The sequence below is a fragment of the Hipposideros armiger genome, unplaced genomic scaffold, assembly GCF_001890085.2.
Source record: "Hipposideros armiger isolate ML-2016 unplaced genomic scaffold, ASM189008v1 scaffold_58, whole genome shotgun sequence".
In the NCBI taxonomy this organism is placed as follows: Eukaryota; Metazoa; Chordata; class Mammalia; order Chiroptera; family Hipposideridae; genus Hipposideros; species Hipposideros armiger.
This window is the reverse complement of record NW_017731408.1, coordinates 1,156,461-1,182,231: the sequence shown is the minus strand read 5'-3', so window position 1 is coordinate 1,182,231 and position 25,771 is coordinate 1,156,461. Positions and strand designations below refer to the sequence as shown.

Here is a 25,771-nt window from a genome sequence, read left to right as displayed (position 1 = left end):
GGGGCTTTCCCTCCCACTTCTATGGGGATCTCCTGAGGTTCCTAGACTACGATTTGCCATGAGAATAAGCGACTATGGGGTAGGAACCAAATCGAACCTTTTCGAGGAGGTGAGAGGCCCATCCTGAGGTGTGGATCATGGAGCTGTGGAGACGGCCCATCAGGAGCTGTCAGGCCCCCAGGTGGCCTTCGTTGGTCCTCAGACCTGCTGTTGTCAGGGGTGGCCAACACGCTAACTCAGTCACCCATGTCCTCAGAGAGTCCCGTTCTGAAGACACTACAGCTGACTGGCTCTGAGGAAGGCAACCCCTCGGGCCTGCCCCTGGTCCTGTGAGTGATGTGGGCGGAGCAGAGAGCGTGGGCTGAGACACTGGGCTACTTTGTACCCAGGCACTGTAACAGGTGTGAGGCTGTGTAGAGCTGGCTTTCGGGCCCCAGATCTAAGGCAAGGACTCAGGGCTGGACAGCTTGGTTGGGTGTGCTGACCACACTTGTGGCTCCATTTTATTTGTTCTGCCCTTGTTTTCCTTTTGCTGAACTTACTTCAGTGGTACTTAACTTACTTTAATGCCACTTTTAATGTGTTGTGTTTATGGATTTCGGTGAGCTGCCTTAAAAACATTTTTGGAAGAAGGAAGGTCTGAAAAAATATGGGGGTCACTGTTACTGACTTCTCATAACCTTTTACCAACTGAAAAAAAATTTTTTTACATTGTTCTGTACTTTTAGAAGCCACAAAATACTGATTTTTTTTAAAATGGCATTTGTTTAATGTTGGCTGTTTCTATCTCAGGTCCCAAAGAATAATTCGCACCTCAAATAATCTATTTTTGCAGCCTTGAGTAGACAGGGAGTTACTTCCTTATACTGTAAATCCCGGTTGGGCAGAGCCCTCTCCAGAAGAGAGAGCAGCAGCTGCCCAGGATGGCGCCGAGCCCAGAACAGGCCAGGGGCTGCTCGGCGCCTGGCCCGTCAGCCTGGCCGCGCTGGTACCTGCACAACTCCCCACCCCAGGACTCAAGGCCTGGGATGGCCAGATGGGTGCACTTCCTGTGCCAAGCCAATCCTGAAGTGAAGAGAGGAACGTGGAAGGCGCCAACTTCCATGTGGGGGACGCTCTTGGCAATTTACTTGAAAAGCCCCAGTGTTGGCTGAGCAGTCAGGCCAGACACTACAGCTTTCCGAAGGCGGAGCCATGCGCTCCACTTACCATGATAACAGACACCCCAGTGGCGGTGCTGTTCTGTTTGGGGAGCGCGTTATTAAAGTGCTGCTTCAGTTTACCTGTTACTTCAGCTTGCATATTATTCTCCTGGGAGGCATCATCCTATAGAACAGAATCAAATACAGTGATTTTTCACTCTCATGCCTAACTTGTCTTTTCCTTAACAGGCACACACCACCCGCCGCCACCACCACCACCACCTCTTAAGTGGGCTCGCCTTAGCCACAAGGTTAGGGGACAATGAACTTTTAACAAGAATCCCCGTTATTCAGCAGTCCCGTGGCCTCAGAGAGACCCTGTACCATTCACCTTGCTCCTTGGGTCTAGAGTAGGCCAAGGGGAGAGCACAGGTCTCCAGGGCCCCGGGGAAAACGCTCTCCAGGGTTCTGAGACCCTCCCCCACAGCACAAGTGCCACATCATTTAGTACAGGTCCTCCCGTGGAAACATCAAAATTAATGAACAGCTCATCATTTTAACCAAGAATTCAATTAGTAATTAGCATTTGTTGCTCATAAAAATAATGTGGTGTCTTAGCTACTTGGTCCAAGAGCCAAGCCACTCAGCAGGATCCAGAGGATGAACCCCGATGTCAGGACGTGCGGGATGGGGGGGGGTGGCTGAGACCCACAGGACCCAAGTTAGCAAAAGCCCTTGGCAGAGTAAATTAACCTCGCCATCCTGGAGCCTCCAGGAACAAGGGAAGTGCAAACGTTCCCAGTGTCGCCAGTTATAGGACCCTGTGTACCCTAAACCCACGCCTGAAGGAATGCCAGCTAACGTGACACATGCTCTGCCCCGCTCTGAAAGGGGCTGTGTCTCACCTACCCACCCTCAGCAGGAGGTCTCCTGTGGCCATGTGCCATGAAGACAGAGCGATCAGAGGCTGAAACATGCCCATCTCTGGGCAAGTCCTCAAAACCCTCAAACCCCAGAAGGCAAAAGCTGAAAGGCTCCTTCAAGAGCATCCCGGCTAAACACTTCATTTTGCAGCAGAGGAAAACGAGGCCCAGAAAGGGACAGTGATTGGCCCTGGTCACTCACAAAGCAGAACGGAACACTCAGAGATCCTGGTGCCAACTGCTTCCTCCTATCTCCAAGCTACTTACTCATCAGAGGAGAAAGACATTCTATCTGCCATGGAGCTTTGCCTGTGCAAAAGCCACGGCTAGGAAGCATGCTGTTAGCCACACAGGTGTTCATTTCCCGGAAATGTGGGTACTTACAGACACCCAGGGGTGACTCAGGATTTGCCCCGCAGTACACCGAGCTTCAACGTTTACCTGAAGCATCTGACTGATTAATTCCTGGAAGGAAAGAAAGACTTATTGTCATAGAGGAGATGAAAGGGGGTAATTCCAGCATAAACACAGAAACCTGAGTTTGCACCAAGTACTTCAAAGAACAGCCAACACAGCTGCTCAGCCATTTGAACGGAAAAGCTATTATCACCTATACTCCCAGTGCCGACGAGGCAATTACATAGACACAGCTGCCTCGTGTGGGCAGCAGGGTGAGGGAAGAGATGGTCTCCCCTGAGCCTATATTAAACCAAGATGTTCTCTCCTACGAGTCCTGCCGTTACCACCAGTCCACAGTGTTATACTGCAGTGTTATTCCTTTTGGCAATGCGGTATGTGTCCCGAGTCCATTCTTATATTCTGATGGCTGTCCAATACGTATTTACTGATTAAATGACAGAACAAATGTTTAGAGCTTAGACGAGCAAAGCGGGGATGGTAGGGCAAACTGGGAAGACAGCCAGCTGAGTTTTCAGAATTTAGGTAAGAGTTTCAGAGACTATACTATGGAATGCACTTAAAGAAAAACCACACATCCAAAGTCAAGACAGATCGGAGCACAACACCAAGACGTGTTATAGCCCCGTGTGAGGTGAGGACCCCTCGACACCATGTAACCCACAGAAGCAGGCCCGGATGGTACCTTTGCCGAATCCGTGATATTATCCCAGTAGGGGGCTGGAAACTCCAGCTTCCCAGCCAAGATCTGGTCGAAGAGATCTTCCTGCAGATTGTTCTCACTGTCAGTGACAAAGAAATGGAAGAAGAGCCAAAGTCACCAGTTTTTAAACAAAATGCTCACGGGCAGAGTGGGGAGAAGAGTCCATTCTCTTTGGCTTGGGCAGTTCCTATGTTCACTGCATTTTTCCTTTTAATCAGTGGACTAAAGAACATTTCCTTAGGCCTGGGAGGCAGACTGAGAGAGGGAGGAGGAAAGAGAAGGAGGAAGACAAGAGAGCAGACAAATACTCAAGAAATGTGTTGAGTGGGTCTAGAGCTTCAGCATGGGAAGAGGAAGTGGTTCTCGACATGGATGGTATGGCGGTGGCACCTTGTGAAGGTACTTAATGCTACTGAACTGTACACTGAAAAATTATTAAAATGATCCATTTCACATGATGTACATTTTTCCACCAGAAAAAAATGGAATCCTCAAATATAAACCCTCATTTCAGAAAAAAACAAAAAAACAAAACTGTCTCAGCATCTGCCTTCACTTAATCTCTCAGGGCAACAGAGTGCAAAGAAGCAAAGCTGAGTCAGATCTCCTCGCCTTTCCTCTTTCCAACTTTCCAATAAGACAGCCAAAGATCAATGAAGCAGCCAATATGTGAAAAAGGCATCCGCCCCCAACCTGTGCCTAACTGCCCACCCTCAAAGGTGCGCGCGCGCGCGCGCGCACACACACACACAGCTGGTGCCTAACGAATAAATGACGACCTGATTTTTGATGGAAGTTGCCATGGGAATGTGAAAACACTGCTGGGAAAAATTTAGGAAGCTGGACATCCCGAACATCCCAGAACACTGAATTTGCACAGCCATGGAGCACCCCCTCACCTGGTGGGTGCATTGCTGGTGAGAACCAAGTCATCAGCTTCCGAGGTTATTACGAAGTCCTACTAGAAAACTCAGGATGTACTGTTGGGGTCAAGATCAAAATCCAGGAGTGGAAATTCAGTCTCACCTGGCAAGTGCACATTTTTTTTAAAGCTTCCTACCTATTGCTCAGGGTGCTCACAGGAGACCCAGGCTTCTGAGTGGGATCCTGGTCAGGCCACCAGCCCTCTCAGCGCAGGCAAGGACAAGCGTATTGTTCCTAGAAACAGGTCACTTAGGGCAGTGTCTAGAGACAAATTCTGAGGCTGTGCGATGAGTGGCTGCCTCGTTCCTGGTCTGTGAGAAAGAGTTTGTGAGATGTGTGAATATCCATGACATCTACCCAAGCCCAGGTGAAGCCTCGCCTGCTGGTCCATGGAGTTTGGGTCAGGAGGCATACTGAAAAGCTAGTCACGTAAAAGTCAGATCACCAGATAACCGACCAGGCAAGTGATCCCCACTGCCCTCCTGAAAAGTGGTTTTCTTTGAGTGTGTACAAGCTATTTCTTTCTAGATGTCTAAATGTTTTCTTTCCTTTTCATTATTATTTCCCTACTGCTTGAACTGAGCTTAACTGTCCTTCAAAATGAGTGATGGACACACCTAAGAACACAATGAGATTTTATGTACACCTTTAGAAAATCAGAGGCCCCCAGGAGAAAATGTTAGAAGATATAAAATAAGTCACCTATTTCCACAATTGTTCGTTTTAGCCACCCCTCTCTATTTATTACTCCACTCATCTCCCTTTTATTCCTTTTTTTTTTCTGGAATCTCCTAGCTTACATTTTGTTAATATATATGGTTTTTATTTTGTTAATAAACAGCTAAAAAATTGGAAGTGAGTCTGCAGCCTTCATTTCGGTTCTTGGTAAAACAGCCTGAGTCAGCAAATAAAACCCTAGGATGCCTGGGCAATTAGGATTCACCCCAACGGAGCCAGGCTGTGAACCGCCAGGGAGTTTTGGGTTGTCCTGCACTAAAAAAACAGAAAGTTAAAGCTAATTAATTTACCCTGCTTAGTAGTCACATAATAAAAGACACTCTGATTAAATCTACACTGGACTTATTAACACATTTATACTCTACAATCTGGCTGAGACGTTTCTGGGCATTTAAAAAAAAACAAACAATACAGTCTTTGGATCAAGGTGCTATATGTCTAAAAATGTCCATGAAGAAAAACCTTGGAAACAAAAGAGTTTGCATACACTCTCTTTTCTACGATAAGTCGGGGCAAGGTAAAGTCAGGCAAGGTGACCTGAAAACATAAGTTAGTTTACAAATGATGTTCAAATATTTCACTTATGGGTTTGTGTGTGTGTGTGTGTGTGTGTGTGTGTGTGTGTGTGTTTAAAAGAAACACCAAAAATCTCAGTCGAGTCATGCAAATACTACTTTTTTGTCAGTGACCCTAAGAACACGCTTGCTTAGGCAATAGCTAAAATGGTTGCCTCTGGAAAACCAATAGCCTTCTTAGCAACAATGAATGATGTTGAGAAGACTGAAGGGGGAAAACGTGGCAAGCTAGGACCAAAGTCTGAAAGAAGAAAAACAATACTAGAAGTAAAGGAGCTGAAACTGTAAATTCCAAAAAACAATTTCAATTAAAAAGCTTTGGGTGAAAACCATTGTTTTGTATAGAATGAAGAAAATGTTTTGAAATATGTTGGAAGGACCTTCATTTTAGGTGCAAATTTATATAGATAATCTATTTTATACCCTTTATCATTATTCAAAGTACCATTTCCACAATTTGCTAAACATATTTTTACATTATAGTAGGTTCTGAAATATTTCCAGGATGAGTCTGTGCTGTGAAGATGCTTCTGCCACTAGTATTTAACATTACAGATTATCTCTCATCACAATATATGAAAGAGGGAAAGCATTTTCATAAATTTCAGGAGTAAGCTACCTGGGGTTGTAAGATCAGCTTCTAAATATCACATATAAGGGCAGCAGGTTTCAGAATGTAACGTTACTGTTTTTGATAAGACAGGCTTATCTCCAGATCCCACAGAGAAGCTGCTGTCCATTGGGTAACAAGTCCCGATAAATACATACTTGTTCAATCTGACTCACTTTTGTTTAAAAAGTAAAAAGCAAAGTCAAAGAAAAAACTCAGAGGCTGCACTGGCAAGTGGGAACACTAGAGGGAGTTGTGAGTATACATTCCTCTACAATTGGTCCCTCATACCCTTTTCCAACGGATGTCAACTTGTGCTAACCATGAGGGGGACTTTGCTGTCACTGGTCCCAAGATCACCAGCTATCAAAACAGACTACCCTCTCTGTTTGATTAGCTCCCAAAAGAGGTCAACACTGAAACCAACCAGGGCACAGGGTGGTTGAAAAAATGGCCAATTTTCTTCTCCCTCTACATACGTATCTAATCTTCTCCCACATTTACTCTAGGCTTAGCGATCTGACTTCATTTGGTCAGCAGGACATCAATCAACAAAGGTGAGGCAAAGAGAGACTTGGCAAGTATTTGAGCAAAGGAGCTAGCTCTCTCCCTCTCTCTCTCTCTCTCTCTCTCTCTGGATGCTTTTGGGGTTCCTGTATCTACCATTATGTGACACCCAGACTAGCCCACTGGATACTGAAAGGCACATGACCAAGTCATATCTGTTGTCCCAGCTGACACTGAGCCAACAACCAGGCACATGAGTGAGGCACACTGGACCACCAACCCTCCACTGAACCAGCCCAGATCAGAAGACCTGCCAAATTGATCCACAGAACTAACTGAGAGCCCCAACTCTGGGGGGTGGAAATGCTAATTGCTACGTGCACTCATTCTACAGTCTGTGTAACCTACCGAGGCAATGACCTTGATGGAATACCATGATATTGATGGACAGACAGAAAGCACTTTCCACCTTACAGAAACCCAACCCATGCCACAGGGACAAGGTCTTATCCACTTGCTATACCTTTCATTAAATGTTTGTGATTTCCAGCCCTCAACCGAGGCGGCCCTCATGCTCAGTTTATTTTTCTTGATCAATATTCTTGTGATGTGTGTCTTTATACCATAAAACTCTCAAAAGTAGAGACTGACATCTCTGTGTCACTCTTGTGTTTACTGTAAAGTCAGTAAAACCGTGCAACCAACCAGATCATTGAAAATTTTGAGAAGATAAAATTTTCAACTTTTCTGTGTATTTGAAAGCTTTCCTCATCAAATTTTGGGACAGGAGTGAAAGGAACCTATTTTTCACTTGCTGACCTAATACCACACTATAAATATCATGAACTCTGAGAATATGTTTTATCATTTGATGCTTAGGTCTCTGCTTGGCACACAGTTGCTTAGCTGCTCAACAAATAGTTGTCAAGTGAACAAAAGATTAAAATGAAAAGAGCGCTCAAGAAAACTCAGAACATCAAACATGCATCATGCGATGAACTTCTGCTTCAAAGCCACTCATTAGCTCCAAACAGGGAGATGGAACTGACCCAAAGAGGCGCTGTGGCCGAAGCCCTCATTCACCCCATGTACACAAGTTGTTGAGGCAACAAGTAAGTGTGCTCTGTGCCCTCCGTGACACACCCTGACCCCACGTGTGGCCACCTCTGCTCGCGGGTGAGGTGCATGACTACCAACAGTCCATCATTTTGTTCCAGGCCTATCTATGCAGAAAGTACATATATGTAATTCTACTTCATTAAATACTATGTGAATGGATAAAATGAATTTAAAAAGAATTTCCCATTTCTAGGTTGAATGCTTTGAAAAGTGAGCTGTTAAAAAACTGCTCCCAAATTAAGCAGGAGAGATAACTACTAAAAATTAGAAAACGGTTAACCTAGACAGATCAGAGTGCTTCACAAGAATCTTTAAAAAAATACCCTTAAATTCCCCTTGAAAATGACTGAGCATGGAAACTGTAGACACTGGACAATGGATGTGTTTAACAGAAGAATGACTTTATGAAACTCAGAGGACCATACACAAAGCAAAGGCCTTGGCCTCTTATCAGAAACATGGTCAAGGGGTATACACACATAGGTAGTAAATTAAGGTAAAAAGTGAAAGACATGTTTACACAATTTTTAACTGGCATTTTTATTAACCCGTTTCTGGTCCTGATGGCCTGAAGTAAAATGTCTGCTTCCTGATCAGAGAGAGAGAGTTTACAATTCAAATATTGACACTCAAAGAGCCACTGACCTTCGGAATGGTGGGAATCCACAGAGAAGTATGTACGTGATCACGCCTGCTGCCCAAATGTCCACCTTCAGGCCATAGCTAGGGAAACGGGGCAAAAGGGGAGAAATAACAACATTACTCCCAGAACCCTCCACATCACCGGGGCGCTTGCCTTTGCGAGGAAAAGCAGTCTTTTCAGTGTCAAGCTGCTCATTTCATGTAGAGGAATTAATTGGCCTTTGGACAAAGGCATCTGCTTTTCTCCCAACCTAACCACAATTTAGGGATGACTGCCATAGTCCCAAGACCAGCCTTGGGACGAAAGTCCAGGCCTAGTGCTCTTGAACGCAGAAGCACAAACTCTCGTTCCTGAGATCAAACTCATGGTGAAGGTAACAGTCTCTCTGGCCCTTCACCTTCCCAGGAGGCATCTGAATACACAGCAGTAGGAGCAAACTCACCTCTTCCCACCTAAGTTCAAGCACTAACCAACACCGCCAGGAGTCTTACCCAGTTTCAGCAATGATTTCTGGAGCCACGTAAGTTGGTGTGCCGCAGACGGTGTATAAGGGGCCTTCCACCACAGTAGCCAGCCCAAAGTCTCCCAGTTTCAAAGACTTGGTTCCATCAGGATATTCACACACCTGGAACAGAAACCAGCTGATAATCAGAAGTTGTTTGTTTTTTGCCTCAATGATGCCAAGAGGTCCCTTGGAATTATTAGGCAGAAATGACACCGATACATTTACTAATAAACTCAAAAGAAATCTCTCCTTGCAAAACGAACACCATGCTTTCTCTTTGATGCTTTAAAGCTCTAATTTTTCTCTTCAGAGATGTTGCATCACTGTGTGGAATCTGAGAAAGACAGTATTTCAAACCTCTGCGAAAAGCTCTTGCGTAGGAGTAGAATGAACAGGTGTGCATGCTGACACAGCAGCCAGGGGTGTGGGTGGCAGCGGACCTGATATGGCTCGAGAGGCCTGGAAACAGGACCCCGACCTGCCTGGGTGCTTAATGCGTGTGAGGTCCTTGACAGCCTCAGAAATGGAGTTTATTAACTGCCACTAAAGCACTAAGTATCCTCCAAGAGACTTGCCTGTTTAGTTTAGAAAATAAAATCAGGACTTGTTTTCTGGACAGCCAAGGATAAATATAAGTATCACAAAGGGGACAATCTTAGACCTTTCGAAAGAGAGTGAACTTTGGGATCAGACTGCCTAAACGTGAATCACCAACCACTCCCCTTGTTTTCTGGTTGTGTGACCTTCAAAAGTCACCCACCCTCTCGGAGCACGTTTCCTCATCTGTGAAATGGAATGAAATGGGGTTGGTGTGCAGGCGAAGTGAGGCCAAGCTTGGATCTGGGCTCAATGAATGTTCCTCCCCTTTCCGAGAGCCTGGCTGATTAGATCAGATAATCACAGTGGAAAAGATTTAACGACGCTGGTGAAAATATGAATGTTTTTGCTTAAATTGAAACATTTCTAAAAAGCACTTCAGCAATGTGTACATTTTTTAACATCACTTATAACTTTTGACCCAGTACAACTGCTAAAAACGAGCCACAAGGGACGAGAGATGGGCCCAAAGGTTACGCACAAAGACACCTATCTCCAAGTTTATCTGTGGTTTTAGAAACTGGAAGCAACAGACAGGGTAATGGCTTCATAACCCATGGTACATCCCTGTAATAAAATACTATGTGGTCACTAATAAGCACATTTCCAATAAATATGAATCATATGGACAATATTTACTATATTACATAAAATAAAAAAGGAATATTCAAAGTTCGGTATTGTAATACACCAAAATGTTAAGTTTCTCTCTAGGTGTTAACAGTGAGGATTATGTTAGCTTCCTGCCTTATACGTCTATTTTCCAAAATGTTTCCGATGAGCACGTACTGGTTCCATAGTGAGGGATAATTAATTTTAGGTACATGCAAATTTGCCTTACAGGACAACAGTCTTAACGTTATATTCCAAATAGGTGGTTTTGGAAGCAATCAAGTGTGTCTGAGAGCACAATTTAGATTTGACTGTGTAATCTTCACCGTTTTTGTCTATTCGTCTCTTGGATGTCCATTTTGGAAACCCTGAATTTCAGAGAATAGCGGCAGAGACCTAATCTACCCTCATTTGTAACGTCTCTATTTTTAGACTTCAAACTTCCTTAGTTTGCTTTCCCTCATATTTTACTATGAACTGATCCAGGTCTTCGCCTAAATCATTACTTCCTACAGGAGGTGAAAAATTTAGAAAATTGTTTTTTCAAGATAAGCCTGTTAACGACGTCATCCATTAGTCTGATACTTGAGAGGAGTGATTTATACTGTCATCAGTAAAAACCATCAAGGACCTCAGAACTGCCCCATGTTAAGGATCCCCAATCTTTACAAGCATTGAAAAAAGGAGGACGCTGAAATACCTTCTTTACCTGTGACGCCCTCATCAGCTTAAGAAGAATATTTGTCCACCTTAGCATTTTAATAACGGCTTCCATGTTAACGTACTAAGTACACATACTCAGCACACAGCTTTACGACTTGCGCATTTCACCGGAGTAAGGTGAGGGTGTCGAGGCCCTCACAGATATTCGTCATCCTGAGCCAGCCCACAACTCTGGCAAGAGCATATTCACAGCTACTAACGATTTAGCCTAAAGCAACAGAAACCAGCTTCGCAGTCACGCTGAAGGCTTAGGACTCCTTTCCATCCATTATGTGTAATGTAAACATTAACGAGAACTATCCAATACAGGGAAGTACAGTTAGAATTTATGAGGCATTTACTGAAACACAGACTTTAGAAATTCCCTAAGTAATCACAGTGATAAGAACATTATAAGCAACATTATCATTTTCAATGTATCATGAGAGTAAAAAAAAAAAAGTTTTATTAACGTCACTGTTATTTTGTTTTTATAACTTTAAAATACACTCATTAGGTACCTTTTTGAAAAATAGTGTTTATTTTAGACATTCAATTTAGGGGTGCCTGGGGGTATTTAAGGGTTGTTGTCAAATACTCAGAAGTCCCAGAAGCCCCGTTTTTCACATCCCCTGTAAGGAATTCAGTGTCAGATGCAGGAGCATAAATAGAAAGGGACCCAGCAGTCTATAATCGCTGAGTTATGTCTGAGCAAGTGGTGCTCCTTGGCTAGACATCAAAAGGGAAGTGTCATAAGGGGCAGACAAGCCTGAAATAATATTTTATCTGATTCTCTCCCCAATGCTAGACAGAGGAAACTATGTGAAAGATAATATGAGTAAACTTCAAATCTCAGTTGGAGATTCTCTTCAAAGCAGGGGAAAAAAGGTCTACCTTTCTACAAATACACACACACACACACACACACACACACACACACACACACACAAACTTATGAATGGCGTTGCTTTAAGAGACTGACACTGACACACACGACATTGCTTTAAGAGGCTGATTTTGAGAAAGAGGTGAGTAAATGCACAGGGACGCCGAAGGCGTGTTCTGGCAGAGAGTTCAGTACGCCCCAGGAACTGACATTCTCACAGGACTTTGGAGATGACAGTATTCACCCAAATACTATCTCACTGGACTTCTATAGTCACCGTATTGGGCACTAGTGCCCAGTTGCCTCCATTTTACAGGTGAGGAAACTGAGGCACAGAGAACTCTGGTTCCTAGTAAACGGCCACGTGAGCATTCCAGCCAATACCATCACCATCCCACTGCAGTGAGCGTCCCGTGACAGTCTGGCCTGAAGCAAGCGAGTGGACCTGGCAGGACTCTGACTGCAGCCTGTACCCACACACGGATTCGGAGTGGATTCGAACAATCACAACTGTGAGAACTCCAGCCCCGCGGTGTTGAAATGCCCCACCACCAGCTGAGAGGCGCTCTGTGAAAAGCTGCTCTCAGAATGCAAACGTAAAAAACGTGAGGAATGCAGATCTCACATACAACGTGAACGCTGCATGCTCTCTAAATAAAATGTCAACATAATGATTTAGGAGGGCTTCAGATATGCGAGACCAACCCTCTTCTCCCCTGTCCCCAGAACTCCTGGAAAAGCAGAATTTATCACTGGTCTCTCGTAGTTAACTCTGACAGGGCACCACCATGCTGTAACTCACAGCATTAATGGCCACCCCTGTGCACCCTGACACGGCGACCCATACATCTCCAATGGCAGAGTTTTAAATTATAACTCTGCTACCAGAAAAGGGGATGCAAATCAGAGGTCTGAATGCTCCGCTGTTTAAAAACCGGATTCTTTTAAACACTCTGCGCGTTTCCTTTTAGTGCCTCAATGGCACTTTAGCATCCTACCAGTGCCAAGCTGCTGACTAAACCTAGGATCTGCCGAGCGGTCTAGTTAGGTTTTCAATGGCAGACTCATATTTTACTGAGATATGTGCGGCTAAAGGTTTCTGAAGGCTAACCCGACGGGCCCTTCTATTTCACACATTAGCTTCATCCAGACGTCAGTTTTATCATCTTTTTCCTTCTCCTTCCCCTTGGGTAGCACAACGGGTTGGTGCAGGTCATGGAGAAGGGGCAAACACTCATCTAGGGCAGGTCAGACAGAGGAAGAACTTGATTCTGAGACATCAATATCTTCCCCTACTGCAGTGTCTTCCACAGATGCATAGCAAAGAAAAGGACAAGGTGTCAGATTCTGAGATTCTATATACATTAAAGACTGTGAGTGGAAAAGAGAAGAAATGGGAGGTGAGAGCGGAGTGCGTGAGCTTCACTAACATCTCAGGCTCCTTCCTCACAGGGCCCAGGAATCAGACCTGCAGTGCAGGCAGGCTCCATGGCGGCCAAGGGGCCTCGGATACCTATGGCTTCGTTCTTGACAGAGAACATAGTAACTGCAGCCCCTGGGGTAGGGGGCCACGGGGAGCCAGAGAAATCAAGGGGGTGTCCTCACGGACTCTGCAGTCTTTGCATCTGGTCATACCCAGGGAAAATCCTGTCGCCTGTGCTTGTGAAGGCCCTGGCCAAACTCAGTCAGATGGCGGAGGAGCCTCAGCCTGGTGGACACCACCGCGAAGCCATCATGGGTAAGAAGCCTGTTTGGGGAGAGAACACTACATCCTCACTTCCACCTTGAGGCCCAGTCTCCAACTCGGTCTCTATTCCTCCATCAAGTTCATAAAACTGAATGCATACTACATCCTGTTTTACAGAGCAGGGATATTTATTTTCCTAATAGGAACATATAGAAATGAAACATAATCCCCTCCAGGCAGAAAACAGTAAGAAAAAACTCACATACTTTCAAATGGACACTCAGGAATCACCAAATGGTATTACCAAAGGAGGAAAATGGATACTCTGGATTAGCAGCAAGTCCCCAGGATGGCCCCAAAGCCTATCTGTCAATGCATATTCCTTTCAACAATTATTTGTGTAATGCAAGCACAACGCAGGCTGTAAAGACTTATGCTCGAGTGCCAGCTGCTGGCAAGCTGTCAGTGGTCCATCACCATTCATTTACTCTGTGTCCACTGTGTTACTACTCAGCACTGTCCAAGGCACTGGAGATATAAAGATAATTGAGACACAAACCCTGCCCAAATGGTGCTTACAATCTAGAGAAGGAGACAGACAAGGAAATGATAAAACCAGCACACCATGACAAGCACAGCAGAAACAGAGGGGGCCACAACTGACTCTGCCCAGGGGTGAGGTCAAAGAAGACACACTTTTTGCTCTTTGTCTTACAAGATCAGTGTGTCTGCCACATTGCTGGGAGATAGGACACTGCAAACAGAGACCAGTAGGGACATATGCAAATAGTACAATGATGTTGATAAAATCAAGTCTTAACTAACTCCTGGGGATGGGGAAACCCACGCTGGGAGTAACATCATCCAGGAGACTCACATAACCTCACCTCCCAAGCAGTAATGATGACGATACCTCAGCCCTGAAAGGCAGAACTAGATAAACCAACTGTCTTGTGTATGTTTGGGGGGGATGCAGAACTCCCCAATCAGCTTCTCTAAAATTCTTCTGCAATGTAGACATGGGATGGGCCCAATTAGCAAGCTACATTTAATTATGGAGGCCACTAGGAAGGTGTGTTCAATGTGGCTTGAAGGTGACTGCCACACTTGCCAGATGGGAGAGGAAAGGCTGTGACAGGAGAGGAGGTTGGAAAGGTAAATTGGGTCCAGACCATGAAGCCCTCTGAGTACCACAGTGTAACAAGGCTTTCTTCTGTGGAACAGCGGGGCAAATGAGACTATTAAGCAAGGAAAATTAGCATCCCTGGGTCTCAATTTCCGTATCTGTAAAGCTGAGACGGATGGACGAGATTTCCAAAGTTCTGTCCTGCACATAAATGAACCCTTATGTTCTTTTGTCTCCTATAAGCCTCTAATTCTGTCTCCAGTTTATTCTTCAGAATTTTTTGCCTCATAATTTTCCTGCTCACCTTTCTTTGGTGGATATCATTAATCAAAACGTAAGTGAAAACACATTTTCTAATGTCTGGTACAAAAGAAATGCAGATCAATTCAAGAAATTCATTAATATTTTATGGTCATTGACTTGTGTCGGGCTGATTTTCTATATTTAAACTCTCTGAGTCCCTCCCTGCAGGATTGCTATAGACTCTAAAATGTTATTGTTTGAATATGATTATAGTCATTTTAAAGAAAGAGACAGGCATGTGTTGGAGCAGAAGAAGCAAACTGACGTACCAAGAGGTTCTCTGGCTTGATGTCTCTGTGCACAATGCTGAGGCTGTGGAGATACCTGAGGGCGCTGGCCAGGTTGTACACCATGGCACTGCCATCTCTCTCGGTGTACTTGGTTGAAGAGGTAATTGCATCAAAGAGATCGCCACCCTAAAAGACACAAACATATCAATACATCAACAGTGGCAATCCCATGAAGGATACAAAGAAGGTTCATCGGCCTGGAGTAGATTAAAAAAAATGACACAAGTGGCATTAACATTGATGATTATAAATAAAGTTTCAAGGTAGCAAAACCCTCTTCCTTCAAGAACATGGTAAGTCTTGGGATGTGGTGCCAATTAAATGTCTTGAAATCTCTCCATCCTCTTACTTTGACCAATTCCATCACCAGAAAGAGCTCAGTAGCTGTTTCCATCTCCTCCACCAGCATGATGATGTTTGGATGCTTCACTCGGCGCAGGATTGACACTTCGTTCTCGATCAGGTGTTCCTGTCAAACAAAGGGTGTAGAGGTGGGTCAGAAACCACAGAGCCCTCCGCTCTGTCCTGGAGAACAACACAGTCACAACACAGTCTGTAGATCTGATGCTGAAGGAAGCACTTCCCCTGGTGCAAAAGCACTGGCCTGGTGGGTTTCCATAGAGACAGGACAAGTCAGTGTAACATCTCATTGCCACCAACCAAAAGAAACAGGCCTCCTTCCAAGCAGCCTTCAAAAGGGCTCCATGGGGCTGCCCTGGCACCCGAAACCGACTGCCTCCTTGTCTCTTCACTGCTTCCAGCACCTTCAGGGGTTGGGATGCTATGAAAGCTTGGGCACATGGCACTGTGCTTTGTAATTCAGTGGGAACCACTGTTTAATTTCAGTATACGTGGAAACAAAGACTGTGGAAGGGAATTTGGCATGCTTATGGCGTGCAACCTTAGGCATTAAAATGTCTTGTTTTTAAACCATTACTATTGGGTTGTCAGAAAAGTCATGACGCATTTTTGCAACAAAAAACAGAAAAAATACATCAAGTTTTCCGAAGACCCAATACATAAATTTGAATGTTATGTTGAAATTCATGAAAAACAAACTTCCTTCCTCTATGACAGGGTATGAAATCATTCACCAGAGGCTGTTCCTTATCATGCTGTTATTTCAGAAATCAGGAAACACACTGTACCATGGGTACTGTACTCATGGGGCCACTATGCTCATTTTAACTCTGATCACTTCTCCTCTGAAAATACCAACTAATTATCAGTCCTGGTGAGTCAGTCATACAGTTGGGATTCACACTGTAGCAAAACGTGTTCTCGCAGAATTAATAAATTATTCTCTATACACCAATCTTGAATCATGAACAACTATGGCTTTATTTTATCATGTGGCATGAAAACCTCTCAATAATGTCACATTGTTGATCCTAATTAATTGTAATAATGAATTCTTTTGAATTTAGAGTACACTCTGTAAAATCAACTAATTACCCTCTAACACATTTAGGTAATCAAATATAGCTTTTATATAAAATTCACCTTATAATAGACACTATTTGCTACCTAAATACACACATATGTATATATCCATACACACACACACACACACACACACACACACACACACTCCCTTACTGTCTCTTGGCTACCATGAATTTCAGAACTAAATGTAGTGTTCTACTGTGGAAGGAAGACAATTGCATCACCTCCAGGTCAGGATGCTGCTTATGGCTCCTCTCTTAACTTCATGCATCCATGCATAGATGTATGTCTACTCTACGCCATCTCAAATGCTTTTTGACAAGCGTTGGAAGGATAAATGATAACAAATGAATAAATAACATCCAGAGAAAATCTGTAGCAAGCTCCTGCATGCTGGGCCGTGTTTCTTGAGCACGGCGTGCACTATACTTGCCCAAGCAGTCACTCAGTAAATGCCGGCAAATGACAGTGCAAATGCTAGACAGAGGTGGGGAAAAAAAAAACCACCAGTACTGCCTAGGAACCTAGTCACCACTTGTCTGTTGCTGTGCAATGTACTTGCATCATGTTCTAACACTTTATCTTTAGAACAGTCCTCTGAGGGGGGGAATCCAGACGGAGGTTTCTGACATGGAAGCCCACTTTCTTGTACTACACAACATCACCGTTCCAAGGGAAACGCTTCAGGAAAAGCTGAAATCTTGCAAAATGAAAATGTTAGCTGCAAAGCTGAAAATGTTGAATTCCTTACAAAGACAGGAACTAGCTGTTGCATCACACTGAGTAGGGCATCAAGACAGAACCACAGCAGGCTCTGTGCAGGCAGAAAAATCTATGCCCCTGAATGAGCAAGGCTCAGCTTAGGACTTAGAAGAACAGCGGTTCTCAGCTCCGAACACACCGCCCTGGGAGGCTGGGGACGGGGCCTCCTGCCCATTTCCAATCCCGTATGTCTACATGGTACAGAGCAGCAGCACAAAGCAGCAGGCAGTGGGCACCATCATCCCTCCTGAGGGAAGCAGCCGTACAGCCAGCCCCTTGTGGTCATGGAGACAAAGGCTCTGCGAACACTCCACATTTGTTCGCTCGTTTCGAAGCCTTCGCATCATCTGTGGCCGGCATGTCCTTACTCACACTGAAGAGCAGAATTAGACATACTTGTGTGAACATGTAAAGGCAAGCAAATGAATTTATTTCACTCTATGTGAAGCCAAAACAACAGTCGTTACTACCACTGCAGTAAAAGAGGGATTTTATTTGAAAGCTGAATGGATCTATCACTTCAGTTCTCCTCCCTCATCACATCCTCCCAAGTTGGGAAGTCTGTAAATGTACCTCTCTCTGTTCAGAGGCTCTGTTTGTGATGCTAACTTAGAGCGAAGTGTGTAAAAGAACCCCCAAGAACTCTCTCACGTTGGAGTTAAAATAAGATGTCTATATCACCTAAGGAGACCGCATCTCCCCAAAGTTATCTCTTTCAATAATGGCACAACAGAAAGCCTTCTGGGATGTGTTGTAGAACTTCCCCCAGACCACGGGCAGTGTTACATTTCAAATATGGAGTGAGGACTGCGGCAACATTTTCCCCGCCGCTAATTATTATCTCAGCTTACTGTATCCTGTTCGACAATGGCTAGTATTCCAAGCACACAGCAAATGTTGTTGGGATGTGGGAGCTGTGGTTAGCCTGTTTCCCCAACCTCTAACTATGCCTGTATAATTGTCTATAAAGAAAACAATCCACTTTTTAAACTAATCATCATTGGAAGCAAAACAAAAGCAGTGCATCAAAAACTTTACACATGTTATCTTCCTATCTCTTATGCAACCTATAAGCAATCTTCGTTTCTCTAATACGTAAAAATAATCACGAGATGACATTTTCTAGGAAAATATTTCTAAATACAATATGGACATCACTTTTGTCTGGAAAGGCACTGAACTTACATTATTCGATCATCTACCATTATTTATGTTAAGTGATTCATGATTCTGAGTCCAAATAATTTACATATGAATCATTTCATGGCAATGTTCCATGGTTCTATGTGAGAGTAAATGACAAAGAAAACTGCTGACTTGGCAAAGGGTACCGCCTCATCTTTGGCCATGGTGGTTTTTAATACACAAAAGAGAGAAGTGGGGGAGGGGAGGGGGGGAGGGGAGGAGGAAGAGGTTAGGAGGGAGGGAGAGGAGTGGATAAGGAAATAAACAACTCTCCCAAACCAAACTCATCATCTTGTCTCCACCTTCCCCAGTCCCACAAAACAGTCTTTGCTCGGGTGTCCTGTCTCACGGCGGGACCCTGGCTGCCCAAAGCAGATGGGAACTCCCCCCGATCCTCCTTCCCGCATCCTCTAGGACAGACAACCCATCACCTGCCAGGTCTCCCTTCTCCATAGCCTCTGAATCCATCCATTCACTTCTATCCCCATTTCCCGCGTCCCACCTAGACCTCCAGGCATCTGCACAGGTAGCTTCTCTGTCTGGAACTTTCTTTCCTCACTTCTTGGTGAACTACTATTATATTTATTCTTTGGAACCAGATTAGATCTCTCCTCCTGTAACTAGCCTCCCCTGCTCAACCACGGCTGGGTTAAGTACTCCTATTTGCTCCCATGGCCTCTGTGCATGTTCCAGCCGCAGCTCTCATCCTGCTGTCCTCGAGGCTTTTGTTTACCTTGCTCTCCAGCAAGGAGCATGGCTGGCGAGTCCTCAAGTGCTGCAATGAATGAGTCAGCACCTCATGCATTGATCTTGGCTAACCTGGCTTCACAGCAGGTTATCTGCATTGCTCAGTGAGCACTGCGAGGATAATACAGTCAGACACAAAATGTTTAAATCACTATACCTGACTTTTGTGGTAGAGATATGTAGTAGATTGAACAATGGCCACCCAAAGATACCAAGTCCCTGGAACTTGTAAATATTACCTTATTTGGAAAAGGGGTCTTTGCAGATGTGATTAAGGATTCTGCAAGGATGCCCGATAACTCTGGATTATCTGGGTGCCATCACAACTGTCCTTATGAGATAAGAGGGAGATCTCACAGAGGGGAGGAAAAACAAACACAAGGAAGAGAAACTGATGTGAAGATGGAGGCAGAGATTGGAGTGTTGTGGCCAGAAGTCAAAATAACACCATCAGCCACTAGAAGCTGTTTAGAGGCAAGGAACAGGTTCTCCCCCAGGGCCTCCAGAAGGTGTGTGGATTTCAGACTTCTAGCCTCCAGAATTGTGAGAGAACCAATTTCTGTTGTGGTAAGCCACCAAGATTGTGGTAATTTATTCCAACAGACTCAGGAAATTACTACAACATACATTAGGATTTATGGCGTGTCTGGGCCCCTAACACATAATGAAGGCAAAACGGGGACGATGAGGAAGAACCATTTCTAAGCACCGTTACCAGAACTCTCAGAGCTTCGGACACTGTGTGAATTCAACAAATATTTATTTAGGGTGAATATGATTTAGACTATTAGACATGGAAGAATTCTTACATTTACAAACACCACAGCCTTCTCAGCAGCCTCCATAAACCTGCCCCCCCAAGGCAGACCCTGCAGTAATCTACTTAGAAGAAGCCAGCATGCTTTCTTCTCTCCTCCTGGCCTTAGCTCAGCCTGTGCTCGCCACCTGGAAGGCTTTTCTTCCATTGCTGCCTCCAGAAATCCGACCCGCTGCTGGAGGTCCAGCTCAAAGGCTTCTTGCTCTATGGAGTCTTCACTGACGACCTACTTTTTTCTCATATGCTTTTCCCCACACTCTGCAGAACTGGCTTTTTTCTCATATGCTTTTCCCCAAATCCCATAACACTCTGCAGAACTGGTACTAACGCATATGTGAAAATACCCCATTCTTAACACAGTATCTTGCACACATACCACATTTTAGGTAAATGAGTAAATGTATCTCATATGCTCATGTGTATTACAAATAAGCAAACAGAAGTCCAGAGAGGTTACTGCATGAACAAAGACATTGAATGTGGAGAGGGAGCATGGTAGGTTGTTGGCCAAGGCACCGGCTCAGTAACCAACTAGCCCCAAATTCCAATCACCTCTCTGCCTCTGTGTGACTTGTGGGAAATTGTTTAATCTGAACCTCTGATTCCTTATCGGTACAACTGGTACATCTGTTTTACAAGCCTTTAAAAGTAATGTGCAAAGTTCCTATATGTCCAAGCCGAGATGGACACTTCATTTTAATACGTGGGAGGGATTATTTTCAGGGTCATTAATTTTCTGTGTCCAATCCACAAAGCAGATGTGACCAACAATATCCCAAAACAGTGGCTGAATGACCCCTCCTAAATTTTGGGTTAAAAAACACATTCACTATGCCACTTTTTTCTAAAAACAAAATATAATGGGAAAATCAACTTATGCGGAACCAATCAAGTTTTGAAACTATAATTTTATATAGTCAATGTGGAAATACTTGTTCAAAGAAACCAAATGGGAAGATGGAAATAAGTATATGATCACGCATTATAAAAACAGAATGACATTCAATAACAAGGAAAAACAAGATTCAATGTTGGAAGTAACCTACTCCTTTGCCTCAGCACTTAATGTACTAGGCTGAATTTTTTTGCATAGAAAGATCTTTTTATTCAACTACTGAAACAGCTGCTTAAATTTTAATCAGGTAAACAATATTCCTACCACAGCAATTTTTTCCTTTTTTTTTTTAACTTTTTTGAAAAAATACAGTTAAGAACTTGCCTCCCAAAATTATGACACACTCTACTTATATCACACAATACCAGATAAAAAGAAAAAGAGCAATACTTATTTACACATGGAAAAAAGGCTTTGCAGTTGAAAATTTTAACATTGCTTTTAGAACAATATGTAAAAGCACACAGAATGATTTAAAGAAAATTTAGAAAAACCTTATTCAAAGAAAAGAGGTACATTTTGTATAGTCTCAGCTGTCACAGTATAGTTTAAAAAAAGTATATGACATTTTGCCTCTTGGATTTTCTGTTCTGGGGAACTGAGAAGATTTTTCTAAAACTTTACCATAAAATTTTAAGTTTTATGTTAAAAATACACAATTTTGTAAATGTCCAATGAAGACCAGATTAGAAGTTCCATAAATATAAAATCACTACTATCATAGGAAATCTTCCTAATTATAAATTTTTAATTCCTCAGGCATATTAATATTACCAGTTAACGTGTTAAATTCTTACTACATACTGGTAATTTTCTACATGTTTTCTGTGCCTTAATTAAATCAATCCTCACAATTTTATGTCTTAGATATTAGAGGGAGAAACAGAGGCACAGAGGGGTTAAGTAATTTTTCCAAAGTCACAGAGCAAAAAGAGGCAGAGCCAGAAAGAAACTTCATATAATCTGGCTCTACAATAGCACTGTTCAACAGAAATAGAATTATGATCCACATATATAAATCTAAATTTCCTAACAGTCACATTAAAAAATATAAAGAGCAGGTAAAATTAGTAATATAACTATTAAACCCAATATATCCAAAATGTTATCATTTCAACAGGTACTCAAATATGAAAAATATTATTAATGAGGTATCTTACATTCTTTTCGTAGTACTCAGTCTTCAAATCTGTTGCATATTGCACACTTACAGTACATTTCAATGCAGACTAATATTTCAAATGTGCAGTAGCCACTTGTGGCTAGCAGTTCTGGGGTTGAACAGTTAAGAAAGCCTAACTGCTATGCTACTAGAAAGGAATCTGCAAAGGTCTTTGTCGTCACTGTTAAAGAATATTTATCTTTTTAAACGTAGTTAAAGTATCAGTACCCTAACAGCATTTCATCATTTAATCTTTTCCCAGCCCCAGCTTGAGAGGGGGACAAAGGAAAAAAGCTCATCTGTTTGGAGAGAGAATTCTTCATGGTGTTTCTGCATAGCTGTTTTACAAACTATCCTTTCAAGGGTGTCTGTATAGCAAAAAGAGACAGGGTCTCCCTCAGGAGCACAGGGCAGATTTGTTTCCTGAGCATGATCATTAAAATAATGTTCTCCTCTGGGGCAAAGGTTGGGCAGATATGCTGCTAGCAGCTCCCTGAGAAGATTGGGGGTTTCTTAAGCTTGGGGATCCTGTAAAGTGACAGGAACCTGTGTGCACAGCATCTAGCTGGACCCGTCTGCATCACTTCCTGTGGGACCGGGGAGTTAAGGAGAACTGATACAAACATGGAGCTCATGCTAACTGCCATGCCATGAATAATAAAGATGTTTGTCTCGGGGCTGGCCAAGTGGCTTAGTTGGTTAAGAGCGTGAGCTCTGAGCAACAGGATCGCCGGTTCGATTCCCACATGGGCCAGTGAGCTGCATTCGAGCTGAGCTCCCACTGAGCTGCCAACAGGTGGCAGGATGGCTCAGCTTGTGAGAGCATATGCTCCTAACAACAAGGTTGCCTGTTCGACTCCAGCATGGGATGGTGGGCTATGCCCACCTACAACTAAGACTGAACCCAACACCTTAAGCTAAACAGCTCGGATGGTGACTGGCCTTGGAGCTGAGCTAGCTGCACCCTTCACAACTAAGATTGAAGGACAAACTTGGCTGTTCCCCTTCCCAATTCCCCAACACTGTTCCTCTTCCTCAATTCCCCAATAAAATCTTTAAAAAAAAAAAAAGATGTTTGTCTCTGACAGAGGAATCTTGTCTCTTCTGTCAGAATCTATAAAGCTGGAAGGCTAACTTACTTGTTAGTTTGAAAACAGGATGAAGTCTCAGACTCGCCACAGCTCTTGGTAAATCTTTTGTGTGTTACTAGGTTTTGAAATAGGCATCTCCCAGAGAAGAGAAATTTTTTTTTTTGATAGTTAGGACCACGATCAAGTCAATTTACTGTTTTAAACCTAAGGTTTCTGAAAAATGGCGGGGGCGGGGAAGCTTGATAGTGTTTCCCCCATTATTATCAAGGGTCTACTCTTATTACGGTCTTGTCAAACCCCACTTAAACTCATTCAGCACAATAAACATCTCACCACAGTTTTCAGTGTCTTTTACAAAGCAGTTATATATACTGTACCTTTCCACAACACTTGGCTTTGTCTATAATCTTCAGGGCAAACTCCTTTCCGGTGGACCTATGGAGTAATCAGAGGAAGGCCATTTAAGGACATAACTCACAGACGCCATCATCATTCCTGATTTCCTCTACAGCACAGGCTCAAGGAACAAAGGCTGCCTTGCTCCTCTGTACATGGAGACAATGCAGATTGGAGTCAGGGGGAAAGGTACCCAAAAAAGAAGGAAAAAATCCAAAGCCACACTGTTAATCTCCTTTTATAAATATTGATAATTATATTATTATATAACTTACATATTAAAGTACTTAAACTCTGCTGTATCAGCCCTGGACAAGAAAATGTTTTTCCCAAACCCATACTTAAACCAACATAATCAATAAATACAACAAATCTCTTAGGAGGCAGAAAAAAATTAAGAAAAATGAATCAAAGCACCAGAAACTTTCCTATTATCAATATGTCCTCACATTAATCCATTAGTCGCTAATTAGTCTGTAATTCAAAACTGAAAAGTCCCTAGATTTTCAGTATCTATAAATCAGCCAAAACGCCATCTGGCGCCATCTTACCCACTCCTTCAAATGACCGTATCTGGTACTAGAGAGATCATTTACTTGGACACAAGAATCTTGATATTGTTTTTTAACATTCAATCACCTTTAACATATTTTATCCAGAACATGAGAAAAAAAAACAAAAAACTTTTAGTATATAAGAAAACAGTTCAACAAAGAACACTGCAGTATTCTTGGAATATATTAGTTCTCTCCAACACAGCTGCTTTTGCCAGGTGGTCATGGTACACACTGATGAGGCCAATCTTGGAAAAATAACTTTTATTTAAATTGCTTCCCCATAACATAAACCAAACCCTGCCTCAGATTTCTCATGAGTCTTTAGAAGTCATATTTTAGATGTTTAATTTGTTACTTGGGCAGCAATCTGTGTACCAGAGCTGAGTAGAAGGGCTGGGGGACAGGGAGCTATTTGTGCACCAATATAAGGAGCACTAAAGCCTCACTGTAGATGCAGCAGGATGGAAAAACTGTAGTTACCAGAACTTTCTGGAAAATTTCCCACAAAGAATAAAAATGACCACTTAGAACAGGTAGGAAAGCAGCGTATAAACACAAAGACTCTAAGCTGAGTCATTTCCAGTTCTAATATTGTTTACAAAAGGCCTGAAATTTAAAAGAATGGGATTTCTTACCATTTGGGAATTTAGGACTTTAAACAAAAGAAAGCTCGGCAAAACCATAATTTTAATATAGGCAAAAGTTTAAGATACTGATCTGAAATGGTGTCAGAGCTCATGTATCCTAAACTACTGGTATATGCAGTGAAGTATTAATCGAGGGGGTTATTGTGGGGGTTAAATTAGTTAATACAAGGAAAGCACTGGGAACGATGCCTGGCACAGGTATGTACTATGGGAGATTTTTAAAAAATTAATCTTATTCTTTCCCACTTTTCTCTGGTTCATGGATGAGACCTGACATAGCACTTAGTCCAAATACAAAGGTTTGCACTACGTGTATATATATATTTTCCCCTGTCAAATTGCTTGTGGGCATGCAAAACAGCTGGTCCCAAGGGTAAACTCTCTCCGAAGGCCTTTGGTTTATACAGATTAGAATAAACTCCAAGGGAGACATGTACATGTAGGTGAACAAATGACTGCTACTCTCACCATCCACTCACCTGTCCATGCACTCTTTGACTACTGCAAAATTGCCATCGCCAATGACCTTTCCAATTTTGTATTTCTCAAGAAGAGTTGATGACTCAGAGCACCTGTTTCCATTCACACCTGCAACAAAGGATAAATGCAAAGTTGAAAGAACACAGCAACTTTCCATCTTGATTCCTACATACTTGTAAAATAATAAATTGTAATGCATTTATTTCTAAATCTGTGGTGGAACTAAAGAAAGTCTCTGAGCATATTTCCTGAATAGAATACCAGAATCACCAATTTTCTTTTGACCTTGTTAGTTGGAATCAGAAACTAACATAATCAATAAACACAACTAATCTCTGAAATATCAGTTAAAATAAGTGATTCACTTTGGGTAAAAAAAAAAATAAGTCTAACTACAACTTTAAACTTTTTTTGTTAACTCTTGAGAAAGAAGGAGGAGAGGATGTTGGGATTTAATTTTAGAAAATTTCTCACAATTTCTCCTCAAGCTTTTCTAGTAAAGAAAACTCTAGCCAGCCTAGGATGCCTTCTGAAGGCTAATTCCTGGCTCAAAGTCTTCTCAGAAAGGAGGTGGTGG

At 42.9% G+C, this 25,771-nt stretch overlaps 1 protein-coding gene across 10 annotated transcripts in view; it reads right to left on the bottom strand.

Annotated features, from left to right (window-relative positions):
* DCLK2 (doublecortin like kinase 2) overlaps nt 1-25,771 on the bottom strand; it is a 138,373-nt gene that overhangs the window by 5,276 nt on the left and 107,326 nt on the right. For 8 of the 10 annotated variants that reach the window (XR_002123862.1, XR_002123863.1, XR_002123861.1 and 5 more), the window contains 9 exons: nt 25,194-25,302; nt 23,492-23,549; nt 15,359-15,478; nt 14,989-15,135; nt 8,793-8,926; nt 8,304-8,381; nt 3,168-3,264; nt 2,450-2,530; nt 1,210-1,326 (listed from right to left, as the gene is read on the bottom strand). Coding sequence is in view for 7 of the 10 variants with exons in the window: in XM_019641172.1 (XP_019496717.1) it covers nt 1,210-1,326; nt 2,450-2,530; nt 3,168-3,264; nt 8,304-8,381; nt 8,793-8,926; nt 14,989-15,135; nt 15,359-15,478; nt 23,492-23,549; nt 25,194-25,302 (941 nt within the window). In the remaining 3 variants the exon portion in view is untranslated. The remainder of the gene's footprint in view (nt 1-1,209; nt 1,327-2,449; nt 2,531-3,167; nt 3,265-8,303; nt 8,382-8,792; nt 8,927-14,988; nt 15,136-15,358; nt 15,479-23,491; nt 23,550-25,193; nt 25,303-25,771) is intronic. The other 2 variants (XM_019641178.1, XM_019641179.1) reach the window with 1 other exon arrangement.